The sequence below is a fragment of the Eurytemora carolleeae genome, unplaced genomic scaffold (assembly GCF_000591075.1).
Source record: "Eurytemora carolleeae unplaced genomic scaffold, Eaff_2.0 scaffold186, whole genome shotgun sequence".
Classification (NCBI taxonomy): Eukaryota; Metazoa; Arthropoda; class Copepoda; order Calanoida; family Temoridae; genus Eurytemora; species Eurytemora carolleeae.
The window spans coordinates 254,820-274,013 of NW_019396163.1; the positions used below are offsets into that span (position 1 = coordinate 254,820).

The 19,194-nt window shown below is 31.4% G+C and overlaps 3 protein-coding genes across 3 annotated transcripts; 2 read left to right on the forward strand and 1 right to left on the reverse strand.

Moving 5' to 3' along the window:
* Positions 1-313: 313 nt before the first annotated feature.
* On the forward strand, positions 314-2,616 carry LOC111696896 (uncharacterized). The gene is made up of 4 exons (XM_023466673.1): positions 314-822; positions 988-1,043; positions 1,636-1,708; positions 2,525-2,616. The coding sequence occupies exons 1-4, from the start codon at positions 615-617 to the stop codon at positions 2,614-2,616; spliced, it is 429 nt and encodes a 142-aa protein (XP_023322441.1). The 5' UTR covers positions 314-614.
* A 1,603-nt stretch (positions 2,617-4,219) lies between these two features.
* LOC111696904 (cytochrome P450 2C31) lies at positions 4,220-5,927 on the forward strand. The gene has a single exon (XM_023466679.1). The coding sequence runs from the start codon at positions 4,283-4,285 to the stop codon at positions 5,768-5,770; it is 1,488 nt and encodes a 495-aa protein (XP_023322447.1). The 5' UTR covers positions 4,220-4,282; the 3' UTR covers positions 5,771-5,927.
* A 3,016-nt stretch (positions 5,928-8,943) lies between these two features.
* Positions 8,944-10,643, reverse strand: LOC111696905 (cytochrome P450 2C31). Its single transcript, XM_023466680.1, has one exon. The coding sequence runs from the start codon at positions 10,589-10,591 to the stop codon at positions 9,104-9,106; it is 1,488 nt and encodes a 495-aa protein (XP_023322448.1). The 5' UTR covers positions 10,592-10,643; the 3' UTR covers positions 8,944-9,103.
* Positions 10,644-19,194: the final 8,551 nt, after the last annotated feature.

The following is a 19,194-nucleotide window of genomic DNA, read 5'->3' on the forward strand; positions in this document are numbered from 1 at the left end:
AGATCGCGCCTAGTGGTAGTGGCGTTGATAGTTCACGAAATTGTAGCCGTGTGCATCCTGTCCTGTTTGACTTTGATAGCAGACGGGTTTTACCTGGATTGATACGTTCGAGGACTTGGAGTAGGCGTTTACTACAATATTACTGCATATGTAAAATAAGGTTCTTATTACCTGCTGCGTAGGTTAAAAACGATCATAAATACACGTTAATAAAGTAGATATGGTATTTATATCAACAGCAATATTTTTGAAAAATTTGGAATTGTAAATTTGCGATGTATAGAGATAAAGAGGAAAAAGAGAAAGAGGAAAAAGAAAAAATAGAAAAAGAGAAAGCTCTCCAACTTTCTTCAGTTCTATCTATAGACAGTGGCTTTGAAGAAATTAGTTACGATAATGAAAACGAAAAAGAGAAAGAAAGAGAAATAACTTGCAACACAGCAATAGACAACGGAAAAAAAGTTACAAGAGCAAATAAAAAATCGTTCAGTTATTCCGAATTTTCGTTCGACACAGTTGTGCACAAATACCAGGCTGGTAGATTCCATAGCTCACTACTTAACCAGGAATTTCATGGATTCACGCTCCAGACAATCTTAGAAAAAACTGCGGAAATGTCGACTTTAAAAACCAAACAATTGGAAAATATAGACCTAGAAAAAAAGTTACAAAAAGTGAAAACTCGGAAGAATATTGAAAAATGGCGGATGCATTCTAGGAAACTGCAAAAAGAATTAGAACAAAGAAAGATGAATGGAGAAGAGATTAATCTCATGAAGAATCCGCCATTAGGGATAGATCCAGACTGGAATATAGAAACAGGTCCAAAATTAACCCCCCCCCCCCCTCTCTCTCTCTCTCCTCAAAAGAGAGTGCAGAGTGCAGAAATTATGGATTAATTGATCAATGATCAATGATCAATGATCAATGATCAATTATAAATGATTAATGATCAATGTATATGATTTTTTAAATGTTTGTTTTCAGGTTCCCTGGGAGAAAATGTGAATAGAAAAACTGTTAGATCTCAGGCTGTATTAAAGGTTCAAAGGAATTAAATCTTTGTAACAAACTCTGATTTTCTAATACCTATACTTTTCAACCTGATGGTGTAAACCTTTGATATTTCAAACTTAGATTCTTTCATCTAACAGAATTCATAGTTTGAAATATCTTATGTCTACGGCATTGGGTTGCAAAGATATAGGATAAGAAAATCATAGTTTGTGACAAAAACTCAATTCCTTTATTTACAAAATAATGCTTATCTTTAATTCACAGTAAATGACTATTCTGTTCGTTCTTCCTTTTGATTATACAATTCTGCAAATAATTAATAAGTGGTTGAGTATTTTTAGATAAATAAGTTACAAATTATGACGTTTAAGAAAAATGAGTTATTTAAATCATAAAATTTTTAGACTAAAAAGCTACAAATCACGACATTTCAGATAAATAAGTTACAAAATATGACATTTTAAGAAAAATGAGTTACAAATCATGACATTATAGATAAATAAGTTACACATCATGACATTTTAGATAAATAAATTACAAATAATGACATTTTCAGTGACATTTAGTTGTTAAAAGAAAAAGAAGACAGCAATCAAAGTGATAAAATTATTATTTTAGGAACGAGAAATGATTGAAGAAATGATCGACCAGGAAGTTTCGAATGTTATCACAAGGACAGGCAGTCCCTCAGGCAGATTTCAAATATCAAAATATTAGAATTGTTTAAAGAAAAGTATCGACCTAAAATTTCATAAAATACATGGTTATCAGTCAGTGTGGAAAAGCTGGGCCTAGTAGGTTTATTGCAAAACTGTCCATGAGCCCTAGGTAAAAAAGATTTGGCTCGAGTCTTTGTAATTCCTTAGACCCAGGATTGTGGCTAATTCTTATTCTATTCAAATCCCTCGATTTCGCCACCTCCGGCCAAGAAAATTCACCAAAATTTAAAAATTAAAACGTGCCTTAATTTTCCGAAATTTTTTTTCTGAGCTAGTAATTTTTGAATCGAGGGCTCTGAGCTAATAATTTTTGTATCGGATTCCATACTTAGATGGAGATATCGTCCCGTAATGCCGTAATTGAAGGATTTAAGATTTAAAGGTTTAAGACACCTTTAAAGGAATTGAGTTTTTGCCACAAACTCAAACTTTCTGATCCCTATATCCTTGCAACCAAATGGTGTAAACCTTTGTTATTTCAAACGTAGATTATTTGATCTAACAGAATTCCTAGTTTGAATTATTTTAAGTCCACGACATTGGGTTAAAAAGAGATAGTGATTAGAAAATCAGATTTTGTGGCAAAAACTCATTTCCTTTGTCGCTGAATTCTTAGATTTAGTCTTTAGGCGGATATCTTACACACAAATTCACAGTTCAGTTTAAACAGTTAATGATTTTCAATATACACAACCATAATGTTGCCGACCCCCCCCCCCCTCAAAATATACCCAAGTTGCGGCAAAGGTCAACATTTTTCTTCTGATATTTCAAGTCTGATTATATAGGAGTACGACCGGAACTTACATCTCAGTGTATTGATAAGATTCAGAGGTTGGAGGGGAAACTACACAAGATGAAGATATTAACAAAAGCATAAATGTTTATAAATATTAAAATTATAAAAGAACTGAGTCTTGCCACAAACTCTGATTTTCTATTCCCTCTTTGCAACCCAATTTTATATACAGCCTTTGATACTTCAAACAAAGAATTCTTATAGATTGAAATATCAAAGGTTTACACTGTCAAATTGTAAAGATATTGGGATTTGAAAATTATAGTTTGTGACAAAGACTATTTCCTCTATTCAAACTATATACATTTTGTACCGTTAAAAATGATAAATTCTCAACAGTTTTAAAATGTTGAGAAGGATAGTTGAATAGTGTAAAAATTGATAAAATCTCAAACCAAGGGATTATAGCACCTAGTAATGTGCCTTCAGTTGATTCTTTGTTGGCTCGTTTTTTACCTAAATTCTCTTTCTGGGTCTTTGACAAAGTGTAAGAAGGGATAAATTTTAGATTTTCTATTTGAAACATTTACTTTTCTTACACTGTGTCAAATGTTGACTCTGCCAGAAATTATTGTTTAAAAAAACGAACCAGAAACGAACGTACTGTAAAGATCGTTTTTGATTCGTTTTTCCATTTTTTCTCGGGGGGGGGGGGGATTGCATAGTTTAATAAAAACAAACTCTAACATAAAACATTTTTAAAAACTTAGAATTTCTCTCAAATTTAAAAAATATTAAAGGAATTAATATGATTTTCTGTGTAAAATGTTGTCAGAAGCGCCACAGATTTCTACAGTACACGACTTATTGCATTTACGATCTGAATTTTTGAGGAAAATGTGTGAATGACATTATATTCGTATTTAGATTAAAAGTTCACAAGGCTAAATATTGTAAACTTAAAAGTTCATTCTAAGTTAAGTACATATATATATATATATATATATATATATTATGTAAAATTATCGGCGATAAAATAAATGAGTTAAACATTTCACCTGTTTATCGTCTCAGCAGATTTTATCCTGGAATTTAGTTGCCATTTTGTATTAGTCTTTGCTCTCGGAAATGTCGTTAGAGTTTCCTTATTCACATATTTGTACCTTATATAATATAGCTTTTAGTGACAAAAAAGTTATGGCTATTTAATATTTTGTTCTTTACCTATACATTTCTTTTCATGAAAAGTCATAAGATTTTACGGTGATAGTGTCAAAAATAAGATTGCATAGGGCAAAAAAAAACTAGAGGGGGCGGGATTTCAAACGCCCCCCCCCCCCCGCAGCCTAGTTGTTTAGGGTTAAGGAGTTTGATTTTCAGGAGTTTGTCTTTCAGGAATCTGTACTTAAGGAGTTTGTCATTAAGAATTTTTTTTTTAAAGAGCTTGTACGTGCAGTTTTGTTTACTGTTGTCTTTGTATTTAATAAATCTGTATTTAAGAAGTTTGTACTTGCAGATTTACTAATTATTTGTTCACAGGATCAATATTCTTGGAAAAACTAGAAACTTCTAGAATATACAAGAGGGTATGTTTACACAATTTCTGGTAACAGTTAGCCGCTATAAAATAAATGATCAAAACAGGGACAACGTTCATTTCATTAGAATCACATCAAATATGATTTCTATAAAATTGGCGGCAATTTTACATCAGTATAAATACGGGAAAAGTAGAAAACATTTCAGTTTATTACAACCAGCCAACACATCATTATATTTTACAAAGAAAAAAATCATAATTTCCAAAATGATTTTACTTATCCTTGTCTTTATCTTCATAGCCCTGTGCATGATACTAAAGGATAAAAGTAGACTACCAAAAAACTTTCCTCCCGGACCCCCCTGTCTTCCTGTGATTGGCAATGTTCTTTCAGTGGGATATGATTTGAAATCAGCATTCAACACATGGAGGGAGAAATATGGATCAATTGTTGGATTTAAACTTGGAAACCAAACTTCAGTTGTTATCAGTGACTTTGATACTCTTAATGAGGTGTTTAAAGATGACAGATATTCTGGAAGACCTGAAAACCTTCAAGAAGTATTCTCCGCATTCTTTGGAAAAGGAAAGGAGAAATCTACAGGAGGAATAGTATTCAGCCATGGAGACCATTGGAAGGAACAGAGAAAGTTTGCCAGCAGAACTTTGAAAGATTTTGGAGTTGGTAAATCAGGACTTCAGACTTTGATCAATGATGAGGTAAAAAAACTTATTGATGAACTACAGAATGATACTGGAAAACCAATTGATCTGCGTCTGAGAACAAACCTTGCAATAGTCAACACTCTTTGGCAAGTTCTTAACGGAGAGAAATCTGATCTGAACAATCCTAAGATGAAGAGAGTTTTCAAATCTACAACTGAGTTTATTGTCTCTAACTCATTGTCTGGTCCAGTTATGATTATGCCCTGGTTGAGACATCTTCCATACTTTAACTCCAAGTTTGAGGAAGCCCGTAAGTCTCCACAAGAAATGAGAGAAATAACATCAGAGTCCATCCAAAGACACAAGGATTCCTACCAAGAGGAACATCAAAGAGATTTTATTGACTGCTACATCAAGAAAATGAATGAAACAGAAGAGTCAGGTTCATCATTTTATAATGAAACTGTAGAAGGAAACTTACAAAGAACATTAATGGATCTGTTTGGAGCTGGATCTGAAACCACTGCAACTATACTCTGCTTTGCATTTAATTACTTGATTAGGTTTCCATCTATTCAACAGAAAATCCAAGAGGAAATTGAATTGGTGATTGGAAGCAGAACTCCATTACTAGAAGATAGACAGGAAATGCCATACACAGATGCTTTTCTTCATGAGGTTCTCAGACACTCTTGTATTGTGTATACAACTCCACATGCTACCACTGAACAAGTTAATCTACATGGATACACTTTACCCAAGGGAACAGCTGTTTATGCCAATATTTGGTGGATAATGAATGATCCAGAGCACTGGGATAAACCAGAAGAGTTTAATCCTCTTAGGTTTATGGATGAAGCTGGAAAGTTTAAGAAGAATGATCGTTTTATTCCATTCTTAATCGGTAAAAGGTATTGTTTGGGACAAAACCTTGCTCAACATGAACTTTTCCTCTTTCTCACTGGATTATTACAGAAACTGAGTTTCTCTAGTATTTATGAAGACCCTGGAATGGTAAATATCAATCCTATTGTTGGATTTATGCATCAATGTCCTGAATTTCAAGTTGTTATGAAGGAACGGTTATAGTTTATAATAACCAGTTCTATATACTTATTGTACCTTTTTATTTCGCTGCCTGTTACCTGTTTATTTTATAAATTGTTGTTTTTATTGTTGTTATTGTAGTTTTATGTATGATTTATGTACATTGATCTTTAGATCAAAAATAAAATTTTACAATCCTATTCTATTTAATACCAAGTTATCTGTAAAGGAATAATTTAGTAGGAAAATCAGATAAAAACTAGCGAAGAAAAGTAAAATCGAAGTTTTAGAAATTATATAATGAGAATATATATAAAAAGAAATCATTATACAGTTAGCCACAAGAATCTGTAGATTATGAAGCCAAGCCTTTTTGACTTAAGCTATAAAGATTTTGAATTATCCAATAACATGAAATAATGCATTTGTGCAGTTAACACAAATTGGTTTTCAAAGAACTGGAAAAACTAGGGGCAACACATTACTTATAAGTTTGCTGAATTATTGTCTTCCTATTCTACAGTTTTCTGGACCCACTATACTTGAAAATAAAGAAAAGCAAGATGAAGAGAAACATAAAAGAATGCGGACAGGAAGAAATGATTCTAAGAATATCATAGGAACTTGAAACAATATCTATAGAGTAAATATTTTGATGGAAAATGAGAAAGTGAAAGAAAGAGACTGTCCCCGTAGTTTTAGTAAAGCATTGTATTGTCCGATCCTCAAAGATAACATTTAAACCTTTACCTTAACAACAATTAGTAAAATATTGTTATTTTTCTCTCTTAAAATTATCAAACTTTTCTTATAGATTTTTGCTACCAAATCTGCTCGTCACTTTCATAAAGAAACAACAAATAAGAGAAGCGAAAAACATAAAATTGTAAATTTCCATTTTGAAGGGATTTTTCACATAATTCAAAGTGTCTCTTTATCTGATCAAAGAATAGATTTTAGAGGTATACTTGTTTTCTATCTGAAAATTGGTAATTTTTTATTTTGGTTTCTCTGAAAAGGGACTTGTGGATGTATGCAATAGAGAATATTAAGAAGAAATAGATCGAGTTAATCAATTTTAAGAAAGGAAAATGATGATGTCTTCATTGTTTTACTCACACGAAGGTTATAAGGGTACAGTTGGGAATCAGGAATATACCTCTATGCCATAATGGTATTTGAAATTACGTTTTCAAGCATTTTGATAAAGTGAAGGAAATGATTGAAAGAAAAAGAGAAAAAAGAAGGATTTTAAATATACAAAGAGAAAAAGGAGGATTTTAAAGGGAGTGACCGGCTATGTAAGGTAGTTTAACTGAGTATGCCGTTTTGTGGAAAACTTCTTTCGGATTCATTTGAGACATATTCAACTTTATTAAGGTCTGTAAATCCTGAGTTTGAGCGCAAATTCGATGTTCAGAACTCCTACTTTGGGGGTGGAGACGTTTTCAGAATTACTTTTTTTTTAATTATTAAATAACGACGACATAAAATGTAAAAAAGTTCTACAATGTATAGGAACATGTTGAGAAAATAAAAATTAATCTTATTATCGAAAATAAGTAATCTTGTTCAATTATTAGTTTCTATTATCTCATTATTCTGGTTTCTCATTATTCACAAAGATTTTCGCAGATTTTCTAGAATTATTATTGAAAAGACGACATTGGAAGAATTTGAAGAAATCTACGAATAAATTCAGAGAAAATTAGAAATTCAATATAATAATGAAAACGAAATAATCGATTTTAGCATTGATTTATTGGCAAATTTCTTTTCATATGTTTCTAACCATTCAATTAGATTACTGTATAATTTTTACTTTACTTTTCGTTGTCGTTAGTTAATAATTTTAAAAAAATAATTCTGGAAACGTCTCCACCCCCAAAGTAGGAGTTTTGAACATCGAATTTCCGCTCAAACTCAGGATTTACAGATCTTTAAAAAGTTTAATATGTCTCAAATGAATCCGAAAGAAGTTGTACACAACACTGTATACTCAGTTCTACTACCTTACATAGCCGGTCATTCCCTTTAAATAAAAGAAAAAGAAAAAGAAGCAAATTAAAAAAAAAGAGAAAAAGGAGGAAATCAAATAAAAAAAAGAGAAAAAGGAGGAAATCAAATAAAAAAAGAGAAAAAGGAGGAAATTAAATAAAAAAAGGAGGAAATTAAATCGCAAAGAGAAAAATGAGGAAATTAAAAAATAGAAAAAGGAGGAAATTAAATAAAAAAAGAGAAAAGGAGGAAATCAAATAAAAAAATGGAAAGCCAGATACAGATAAGAAATGGTAAATCAAGTAAAAAATATAAAACAAAAGTAATTTTCTCGGTAAAATAAAAGTATTTGACAAAAGTAACATTTTTAAGCCTGAAGATAACTTTCAGTCAAAAGATTGTTAAGGGCTAATATTAGATTATGTGTATTAAAGAGATTGTAGACCTAATTTCATGAAACCCTCGAATGACAAAGTGGCGTATGTCCATTTTACGATTGTACACTTTACGCCATTGTATGATCAAGTTTAAATGAGATAAACTAATTTTTCTAGCTGAAAATTCTTTATTTCCGTTATGTTGTTTCTTGGAAAATAGCTTAGTGTTCCTCTCTTTCTTAGATTCTTCCTTTATATTCAAGTTAATAATAATCACTTTATGAAAAAGGGATTTTAGAAAAAAAATAATTTCTTTTTTACGCATTTCTATTAACATTCCAATTTCTTTTTTACGCATTTAAAAAAAATTTCTTTCCTTCTTCAATTCAGATTCTCCCCTTGCATTGCATTTTCTCCATCTTTTATCCATCTACATACTTTTTTTACATTAAACTTACATTCTTTATCATTTACTGTGTTCATTTCAAAAAGATAAAAATTACGTAAAGGAAAAAAGTCTTTGCCACAAACTCTAATATTTTAATCCCTATATCTTTGAAACCCATTGCCGTAGACCTTAGACATTAAACACTTTGAATTATGTTAGATCAAATATTCTTTGTTTGAAATATCAAAGGTTTACATCATCAGGTTAGAAAGATTCCTCCATTTTAACATTCAAATTTGTCTTTTCTTTATCTTAATTCTTTTCTTTTATCTTTTACTTTTTCGATTTCAATTCTGGTGTCCTTTCTTCAACTCATTTTTCTTTTATTCCGTCAGACTTTTTTATTTCCATTTCAAAATTTGCTGCTTCTCTTACTTATTAGAGTTATAAAATTCAGGATTGTAAAACTTTATTTTTGATCTAAAGATCAATGTACATAAATCATACATAAAACTACAATAACAACAATAAAAACAACAATTTATAAAATAAACAGGTAACAGGCAGCGAAATAAAAAGGTACAATAAGTATATAGAACTGGTTATTATAAACTATAACCGTTCCTTCATAACAACTTGAAATTCAGGACATTGATGCATAAATCCAACAATAGGATTGATATTTACCATTCCAGGGTCTTCATAAATACTAGAGAAACTCAGTTTCTGTAATAATCCAGTGAGAAAGAGGAAAAGTTCATGTTGAGCAAGGTTTTGTCCCAAACAATACCTTTTACCGATTAAGAATGGAATAAAACGATCATTCTTCTTAAACTTTCCAGCTTCATCCATAAACCTAAGAGGATTAAACTCTTCTGGTTTATCCCAGTGCTCTGGATCATTCATTATCCACCAAATATTGGCATAAACAGCTGTTCCCTTGGGTAAAGTGTATCCATGTAGATTAACTTGTTCAGTGGTAGCATGTGGAGTTGTATACACAATACAAGAGTGTCTGAGAACCTCATGAAGAAAAGCATCTGTGTATGGCATTTCCTGTCTATCTTCTAGTAATGGAGTTCTGCTTCCAATCACCAATTCAATTTCCTCTTGGATTTTCTGTTGAATAGATGGAAACCTAATCAAGTAATTAAATGCAAAGCAGAGTATAGTTGCAGTGGTTTCAGATCCAGCTCCAAACAGATCCATTAATGTTCTTTGTAAGTTTCCTTCTCCAGTTTCATTATAAAATGATGAACCTGACTCTTCTGTTTCATTCATTTTCTTGATGTAGCAGTCAATAAAATCTCTTTGATGTTCCTCTTGGTAGGAATCCTTGTGTCTTTGGATGGACTCTGATGTTATTTCTCTCATTTCTTGTGGAGACTTACGGGCTTCCTCAAACTTGGAGTTAAAGTATGGAAGATGTCTCAACCAGGGCATAATCATAACTGGACCAGACAATGAGTTAGAGACAATAAACTCAGTTGTAGATTTGAAAACTCTCTTCATCTTAGGATTGTTCAGATCAGATTTCTCTCCGTTAAGAACTTGCCAAAGAGTGTTGACTATTGCAAGGTTTGTTCTCAGACGCAGATCAATTGGTTTTCCAGTATCATTCTGTAGTTCATCAATAAGTTTTTTTACCTCATCATTGATCAAAGTCTGAAGTCCTGATTTACCAACTCCAAAATCTTTCAAAGTTCTGCTGGCAAACTTTCTCTGTTCCTTCCAATGGTCTCCATGGCTGAATACTATTCCTCCTGTAGATTTCTCCTTTCCTTTTCCAAAGAATGCGGAGAATACTTCTTGAAGGTTTTCAGGTCTTCCAGAATATCTGTCATCTTTAAACACCTCATTAAGAGTATCAAAGTCACTGATAACAACTGAAGTTTGGTTTCCAAGTTTAAATCCAACAATTGATCCATATTTCTCCCTCCATGTGTTGAATGCTGATTTCAAATCATATCCCACTGAAAGAACATTGCCAATCACAGGAAGACAGGGGGGTCCGGGAGGAAAGTTTTTTGGTAGTCTACTTTTATCCTTTAGTATCATGCACAGGGCTATGAAGATAAAGACAAGGATAAGTAAAATCATGTTTATATATTAATAAACTTTAAGTTTGCTTTAGGATTGTTTTTGTTTTAGATTATGTTGCTTAACTGATCATACTAGAACTTACACTTCGTTTTATACAAATTAAAATCCGTTCTTGGAAATGCTGCGTCTATGTTGGCTAAGTACAACGTGCAGACTCATATTTGATCGAATTCTAAAGAAATGGACTTTGGTCCGTTAATCTGATTTTCCCTTAAGCGTACTCCAAACCCCATGTACTTTAGATCATATTATATTTTTATACATATATAAATTTTTCGCGTGTTTAGCTTTAGTTTTTCATAGGGTTTAAGGGCTAGAAAAATCATCAAAAGGAAAATTATTTGAATATAATTTGAACCATTTGCCCCCCCCCGCCATTTTTCTGTAAAATTCTCAATAACCCTAGATTTCTGAGAAAACTGCTGAATATAGTATTTCTTTTCTTGTATGATAAACATCACATGCTAGAGATAAACTTTTTTGGCGAATAGTTTATGGTTGTTTTATGGTTCATTTATTTCTTTTGCAGTTTGTTTAAAAAGAGATTAAAAGCGTACTGTGTGTTTGATAAAAAAAAATCAAGGGCCATATTAAGTTGGGATTTGCACTGGAGACGAATTAAATGAAAACCAAAATTTTTTATTTTTTTTCAAAGAAAGTTCAGTTTTGTTTTTACCTGGCTTTCCAACAATATTGGTTTTACGTCTGTAAAAGTACTTTAAAGTCATAGCTCTAAGATTGTTATAAACGTTTTTAAAAATCAAGCCCTAAATAAAGCCTTTTTAAATAAGTATGTTAAACTTTTAATGCTAAATTAAAGCATAAGAGTGTTTTCATGACCTAAATTATTTTTTAATATTTTCTAAAGTGGGTTTTAATCTTTCCTCAAATTTTACATGGACAATTTTCGTCTTACATATAATATAACTAGAAATTCAAGGCGCTTCGCGCCCTTCTTTTTAGCCTTAGAGGGCGCTTCGCGCCCATCTTCTAAATTAGTTGTGAACATGTTCTCTTTGTGTACATCGTAAAACAAAACAAAAATAATTCGCGGATTTTCACAAAAAATGTCGCGGATTTTCAAAATTTTTTAAAATTTAATGACGATCGAATTTTGATGGAGACAAATATTTGAAATTTTGATTTTTCATAAACCTTCCCTGGGGTCCCTAGATGTCCCACAAAAAATTTGGGCCCGATCGGTTCAGCCGTTTTGACGTTTATTGGATACAAACAAACAAACAGACAAACAGACACCCAGACAGACAAGCCAAATTTATATATAGATAAAGTGTAGGAATCTAAATTTTAGGAAAATCGGTCAAGGGGCTCATGAGTTATGATCAGATATAGAAACAAACAAATAGAGATTACTATTATGTTGTAAATGCCCTACTCCATAAGGGTTTCTCAAACCCGTATCAATCCAGGTACAACTCAATCTCACTTTACTATCATTGTCAAACCTAACACGGTCTATCTTTATCATAAACTATCATGTCTCAACTCGGACACGATCTATGAACTATGAACTATCAATCTTTAAGCTCGGACACGATCTCAGAGACTATCAATGTCAAACACTGGGCATGATCTCATAAGCTATCAATGCCAAACACTGGGAACGATCTTATAAACTTGTACGTTAAACAAGGGACAATTACTTTTTGCACAGTAATCAAAGCGTAGTCTAAATATATTTGGGTTTCTATGTTACAAGTTAACGTTAATCACAAGTTTTACGTCGATTTACATATATAATGTAGTTAGGCTAATCATGTTACATAGTTATTTACAGAGCAGATAAGATAAATCACGATATGGTTTTATGCAAAGGTTTTATTTAGATATTTACAATGTAGATAATTAATAATGTACAACGTAATTCAGGTTTATGGATATAGTGTTACACGATATTCATTACATATAGGTTACTTCATTCACTGTCTTAGACCATGAAACTTTTGGAGAATCTCTAACCTAACCTAACCAACAATTATTATAAATCTATAATGTTTTGAATTATAAATTTGAGAAAAAGAAACCTGTTTTGAATTTCTAATATGTAAACAAACAAATTTGCTACTTTCACTCTTTTGCGTAAAAATAAAGCTACGAGCTACGAGGTCACAAAACAGTACCAGTAATGTCGCATAAATTTGACAAAATTTAAACTAGAAGAATTTATGAAATTTAAAATTGACCGGGGTTTCTTTGATATTATCTATTTTGTATGTACAGTATCCAATGTGAATAAACTAAAGGTAAGGGTGATAGGATTTTTGTACACATTTCATTGTAACATATAATAACGACCATTAGATACTTGTATTTATCAAAACAGCAGATTGTAAATTAGTTTTCTGGGCAGGGAGGGAAGGCTGGTTCTTAGCGGTCCATAATGTGCACAAACCTATCCAACTCACCTTACATTTAATCACGTTGACAATATCCAAGATCTAGTGTTATAGTGTAAACCAGAATGATTCCAACACTTTTAATCTGTAATCTATATACATATATATACATATATATACATACATATATATTTCAGTTTTTAACTTCACATTTTTATTAAAAAAAGAATTATACTAAACATAATGTTTCACGTCTATCATGACGATCCTCAGTAGCTACAATTCTTTGAATACATATATATACATATATACATATATACATATATACATATATACATATATACATATATATACATACATATATACATACATATACATATATATACATATATATACATACAAATATACATACATATACATATATATACATATATACATATAATCTATATACAACGCAGATTGAAGTACACAATTTGATTCTGTTTATTGACCTAAATTCAGGGTTAGAATTGATAATCATAATAATAATAAACTATTTCACAATGGAATTCCTAAATATTTAAATCTTGTTGATATTCTAACTATTGCGGGGTCAGCTAGAAGGGACATGTACTTTAACAGACAATCTATATATCTATCCGACATACAAACATGAACATGAACATGAACATAAACATAATAATGAATATGAACATGGAAGTCTTGTACTGATGGGCATCATTTTGAGGGTCGTTTTTAAACATTTAAAGTATTTAGACTTTTAAGAATCTGAGGTGTAAATCCTATTTGAAAACGACTTTTAAACGCAATTATTAAAATTGTTTTCCGTTTTCCGTTTTGAAAAATCGTGTTGGCGAATATCTTGGACCAGAGAAAAAAATTCCGATAAAAATAATGAAAGCAAATATTGCAAGGGAATTTATAACTGAAATTTTTATCTCAAAACGGATACACAACTAGACCAAGCTAATTAGATAACATAAATTGTGTTTTTTTTTTTAACTCCAACCCGCCCAATTTCCAAGATCTGTTTTGGAACTATAAATGATAAATGTCTCTTATCACATTTCAAAGTTTTTAAAATCATAGTTATTTTTTTCCCAGTTGCCAGTGAGAAAAAAATCGATTTTCGACCGAAGGGTTCCCTCAAAAAATGTCAGCCTATTCGGTCCAGCCGTTTAGCCAGCTATAGCTAACATTATATACAAACTATTATATGTCTCTCAGAAAAGAGCTTTATTGCATAGATATAAATTATATAAGCCCAGATCTAGATAAGGGGAACTTTCGAAAAATAGAAAAATATCCAGATTGTTTTTTTTCAAACTTGAAAATATTTTTTCAAATGAAAATATTTTTATCTCTACGCATAAATCCGAAGAGAGTGGGTGCAGTGCCCCCTCTTCATTAGAGGGAACGCTTGAGGATTGTAAAAACTACACGGGGGGACACTAACTGAAAGTTACATGATTTTTTTCTTGGAAAACTTTTTTACATTGAATGTCTGGCATCAATACAATATAAATAATGTTATTTTTCAATATTAGGGTACAGTAAACATTAAAATATTCAACAAATTTTCTTTCTGCAATTAAATTCAAAAACATTTTTAATAACTTTTTGGATTTGATGACGTTTTTATTCTCAAATACAAAATATACATATATTTTGATTATGTCTGTTTGTTCGTATGTGTGCAAAGTACCTTACAGTGCTTTCAATTATTTTATTTATAAAATATAAATTAATACAAGTTTTTAAAAAGATTTTTACTGATCCCTATTCTTGATCTAAAAATAAACAGCAAATTCCTCGAACCTCAAGATCTGCGCAGAGAGGATCAAGTCTCTAATTCTGAGAAAACTAAATGCATCCATTAATAAGAACTTGGATCCACACTTTTAAACCTAACTTCGACTTATCTTCTCTTCATTCCATTTTCTACTGTTCCCCCATAATACAGCGTGTTTAATCTTTTTATTTGAAAATCATACTTTAGTTTGCCTGTGAGATCTTTTAGGAGAAACAGATAATGCAATTGAATTCTAGAAATTCGAATTCTACTGAAGAATTGGTTTTGTGATATAGTAGACTAGCTCCGACCAAAAATCATAAAGTCAGGGCTGGAAACTTTTGTCTTGAAAACTTATAATTCTGATCGCTTGATCTCGATATCCACTGTGGACACTTAATTTAAGGATCAATTTTTAATCTCTTGATTTCAGGTTACAAGCCAGATTCACATAAATCTTTGCATGAGGAAAAATTATGAAGATTTCCTAATATTTCTTTCTGAAAACTAATATTTTTATCTCGTAATAAACCTTTCAGAGTGTTTTTAAAGGTGTTTTAAATTAACAGCAGTGGAAAAAGAAAGTTAAGATAACTCCGCTAGGAAAACAAGGATATCTTCGTCATCATATATTCTATAACAAGCCTCGTTTTAAATCTGACAAACCACCTTTTAATATTTACCCCCCTCCCCCTCCCCAGTTCTTACCCTGGGGTGCAGTATTAAATATCAATATAATGTATTTATCACATTTTTAGAATTCCAAGAATGATTTTCCTGTTTACGCGTGGATAAAACGTGTATTTTAAGTGTGTTTGATGAAAATACATAAATCACATTATTAATTACACTTATATATACATCTTTATTTTATGTTTGTCTGTTTGTTTTGTTGTCACTTGACCATGTCCGTAGGAAAGGTTTAATATTGAAAAATGTGGCCTTCAAATAAATACCATCTGAAATATACGTTGAAATACGATTTACAAAGAAAATTGACTGCTTGATGAGCTTAAAAGCATAATTTTTAAAGATATTGGAAATCCGGTATAATAACAACAGAAAAATATGCAAACATTTGATAGTTGAATGTAAATTGTCCAAACTGGCAAAAAAAGGTTTCACTCTCACAGGTTGAAAAACTCGGGTTTGGAAATTAATTTCGATATATTTTATATCCTCATCAGTCCTACAGAAAATGACCAAAATTATTACAAATTAAAAATAAAGATAATGTAACAAATACTTGATAGTTGAAGTTCTTTCGAAATGTTTGTACAAAGTTGTAGACCATAAACATAGATTTATCTAGGACCTTTACTGCATTCTCAGCTCAACTACCATGTCTAACGGCCAGACACTCCTTTTAAAGAGGAAAATTAGAAAGGGAGAAAACAAACTGTGTGAAATAAGATTTTTAAAAAAATCATAAATTGGAAATATTTTGGATATTTACATTTCTTTTATTAATACTTTCCTATATCTTTTCAATCTGATGGCGCTAAACTTTGTTATTTCAAACTTTGTCTGTTTGATCATTCATAGCAGAAATTATAGTTTGAAATCTAACTTATTAGTTTATATACAAAATATTGATCGGCAAAATGTTAAAGTTCAAGTCCGAAAAGTCCAAAAGACATGAGTTCAAAAGTTCAGTAAAATGAATTACTACCAATCGTTATTGGGTTAATGATGATGAATGTTTCTTATTCTTTATTTCACGATTTTTGATCTTTTATTTCTTAACAATTGTTTTCTTGTTTCTTGTTCCCGTTGTTACTTCCTTGTTCCGGATATATGTTACTTCCTTGTTCCTTGTTTAATATTCGTTGATCCTTGAAAAACGGAACCAATATTGGTCAGGCCACAACATCGAATTCTAAAGATTCCATTCTAAAACCCCAAATGGACGGACAAAATCAAGAGATAAACATTCCAGAAACACAAGGAAATGCAAATATTTTACTTTTAAAATCTTGTTCTATTCGGAAATATTAAAAAGTTCTAATCATAAAAGTGGGGTTTACCATTGGTTTTAAATAAAGCTCTTCACTCATATACATATACTTGTAGATTAGGATATTTGTAAACGGCTGAACCATATTGCCTAAAAAGTTTAGAGGAAACCCAAAATTATAATTTTTTTTCTTCAAAATTCTAAGTTTTTTTGGTGGTTCTGAAATTCCAAGGGCAACGCTGGGCAATTCAGCTACAGGGTGTCCCACGAAACATGATATTTAATAAATAATTATTTTCAGTCAAACAAATCTTTTGCTTAATTATATATTACTTTGAAATCAATTTTAATGTAACATGACAATATTTTATTGATCTATGGTATCAAACAACTGAACAAATAATGAGAAAAAAAATTATAAACTATTCACCAAATGTCATGTTTCGTGGGACACCCTGTAGTAGAAAAATAAAACTTAAACAGGCAGTAACTTGCTGATTTGATTGAACTTTAAACTTCTTATTAAATGAAGATAATATCCTATGGCATTTTTATGTATCCCCAGATTACAATTATTTTAAATGACAAGATACGTTTTCAATTATTTTATAAAGCAGATATCATTTTTACAAAGTATACAATATATACAATGTAAATATATATATATATACAATGAATGTACGAATCCCACACAGATTTTACAGATAGGACATGCTACATTCATTATCTTTTCCTTTATGTGTGGACAAAAAGATTACAAAGAAGGCAAGTGACCATTTTTCAGACAAACTACAAATAAAGGGAAATAGTCTTCTTGATGAATATGAGATGAAGATGAGGGAGGAAGAGTGACCGTGTAAAAGCCGTAAACAGGGACTTGTCCAGTCAGTAACCCTATTGTTGTAATTTTACTGATATGTATTCAGTTCCTTGTAAAAAAAATGTCTGAATGAAAATACTGCAACTGCAAGAGAGCTAAACATAATTTCAAGGAGTGAAAAACGTCAGGAAAAATAATTTGGCTCTTTTATTGCTGTCATTTTTTTATCTTGTTTTCCAAGAACCAAGGGTGCAACTAAGAAGGGGTGGGGGAAGCACCACCGCTTGATTCTGGTGGTTCTCCTGGTTTTCCTAGAACTCTGATTATAGTGGTTATCCTTATATTCCTAGAACTCTGATTATAGTGGTTATCCTGGTATTCCTAGAACTCTGATTAAAGTGGTTATCCTGGTATTCCTAGAACTCTGATTCTAGTGGTTCTCCTGGTTTTCCTAGAACTCTAATTAAAGTGGTTATCCTTATATTCCTAGAACACTGATTATAGGGGTTCTCCTGGTATTCCTAGAACTCTGATTAAAGTGGTTCTCCTGGTATTCTTATAACTCTGATTAAAGTGGTTCTCCTGGTATTCCTAGAACTCTGATTCTAGTGGTTTCCCTGGTATTCATAGAAATCTGATTCTAGTGGTTCTCCTGGTATTCCTAGAACTCTTATTCTAGTGGCTATCCTGGTATCCTAGAACTCAGATTCTAGTGGTTCTCCTGGAGGAATAAATCGAGAGGATTATGATAAAGGAAGGATTATGATAAAGGATTAGATTGGTAGGATTATAATACAGGCTTAGATTGGTTGGTTTATGATGGGGGGGGTACTGGAGGGAGGGAAAAGAGAAGGAAGAGAGATTTGGACTTGGAGCTTTTTTTCAGTTGTGGAATTTCCTTTTTATGATATTAAAAGCTAATGATACAAATACATTATTGCTGAATAGAATTAAAGGTTCTGTAGAGGTAATCTCAATCGTTCCGTCACATTTTCACTCTTCAAAAATGAATGAAATACAAATTTTGTTCGAAAAAAATTATTTCTTTTAAATTTTGATTTCTTTAAAAAGGTTTGGAAAGGTTTGGAAATAAAAGAGGTTTAAAACAAAATTTGACAAATTAAAAGCGAATTAAAATATAAAAAATACATGGAAACTTACTTTAACCCTCTCCCGATTGGGCTATTTATGTCTAACATAGATTGTGTTGTGGGGGGGGGGTGGTTTCCATTCCCCCCCTCTATAATTTTTCCCTTAGAGTTAGAGATAGAGGAATGTGATACTAGTCCCAAGTCTAACTTTTCAAGGCCAACTCATTAAAAAAGTTAAATCTTCAATTTGAGTGCTTAGGGTGCAAGGTATGCTTTAAAAAAGTTCAAAAATTCGTCAGAAAAAAATGTTGAAAATTACTTTTTTACTCTTTACAAATTGTAACATGTGACACAAGGGTTTAAATGCATTTTTCAAGGGCTTTTTAAATATTTTGGATCTGTAGCTTTATTAATAAAAAAGTTTTTAACTGTTTTTGATTTTTTTTAAACGGAGCTGTCGATTGACCGTCAGCTCCACCTCACCTTATGAGATATCTTTTATACACTCCTTGACTTGACTTGACTACACTCAAAGGCGAGTTTTTCGTCGTCGCTGAGTTCTCATGTTTATTGGGACACACTG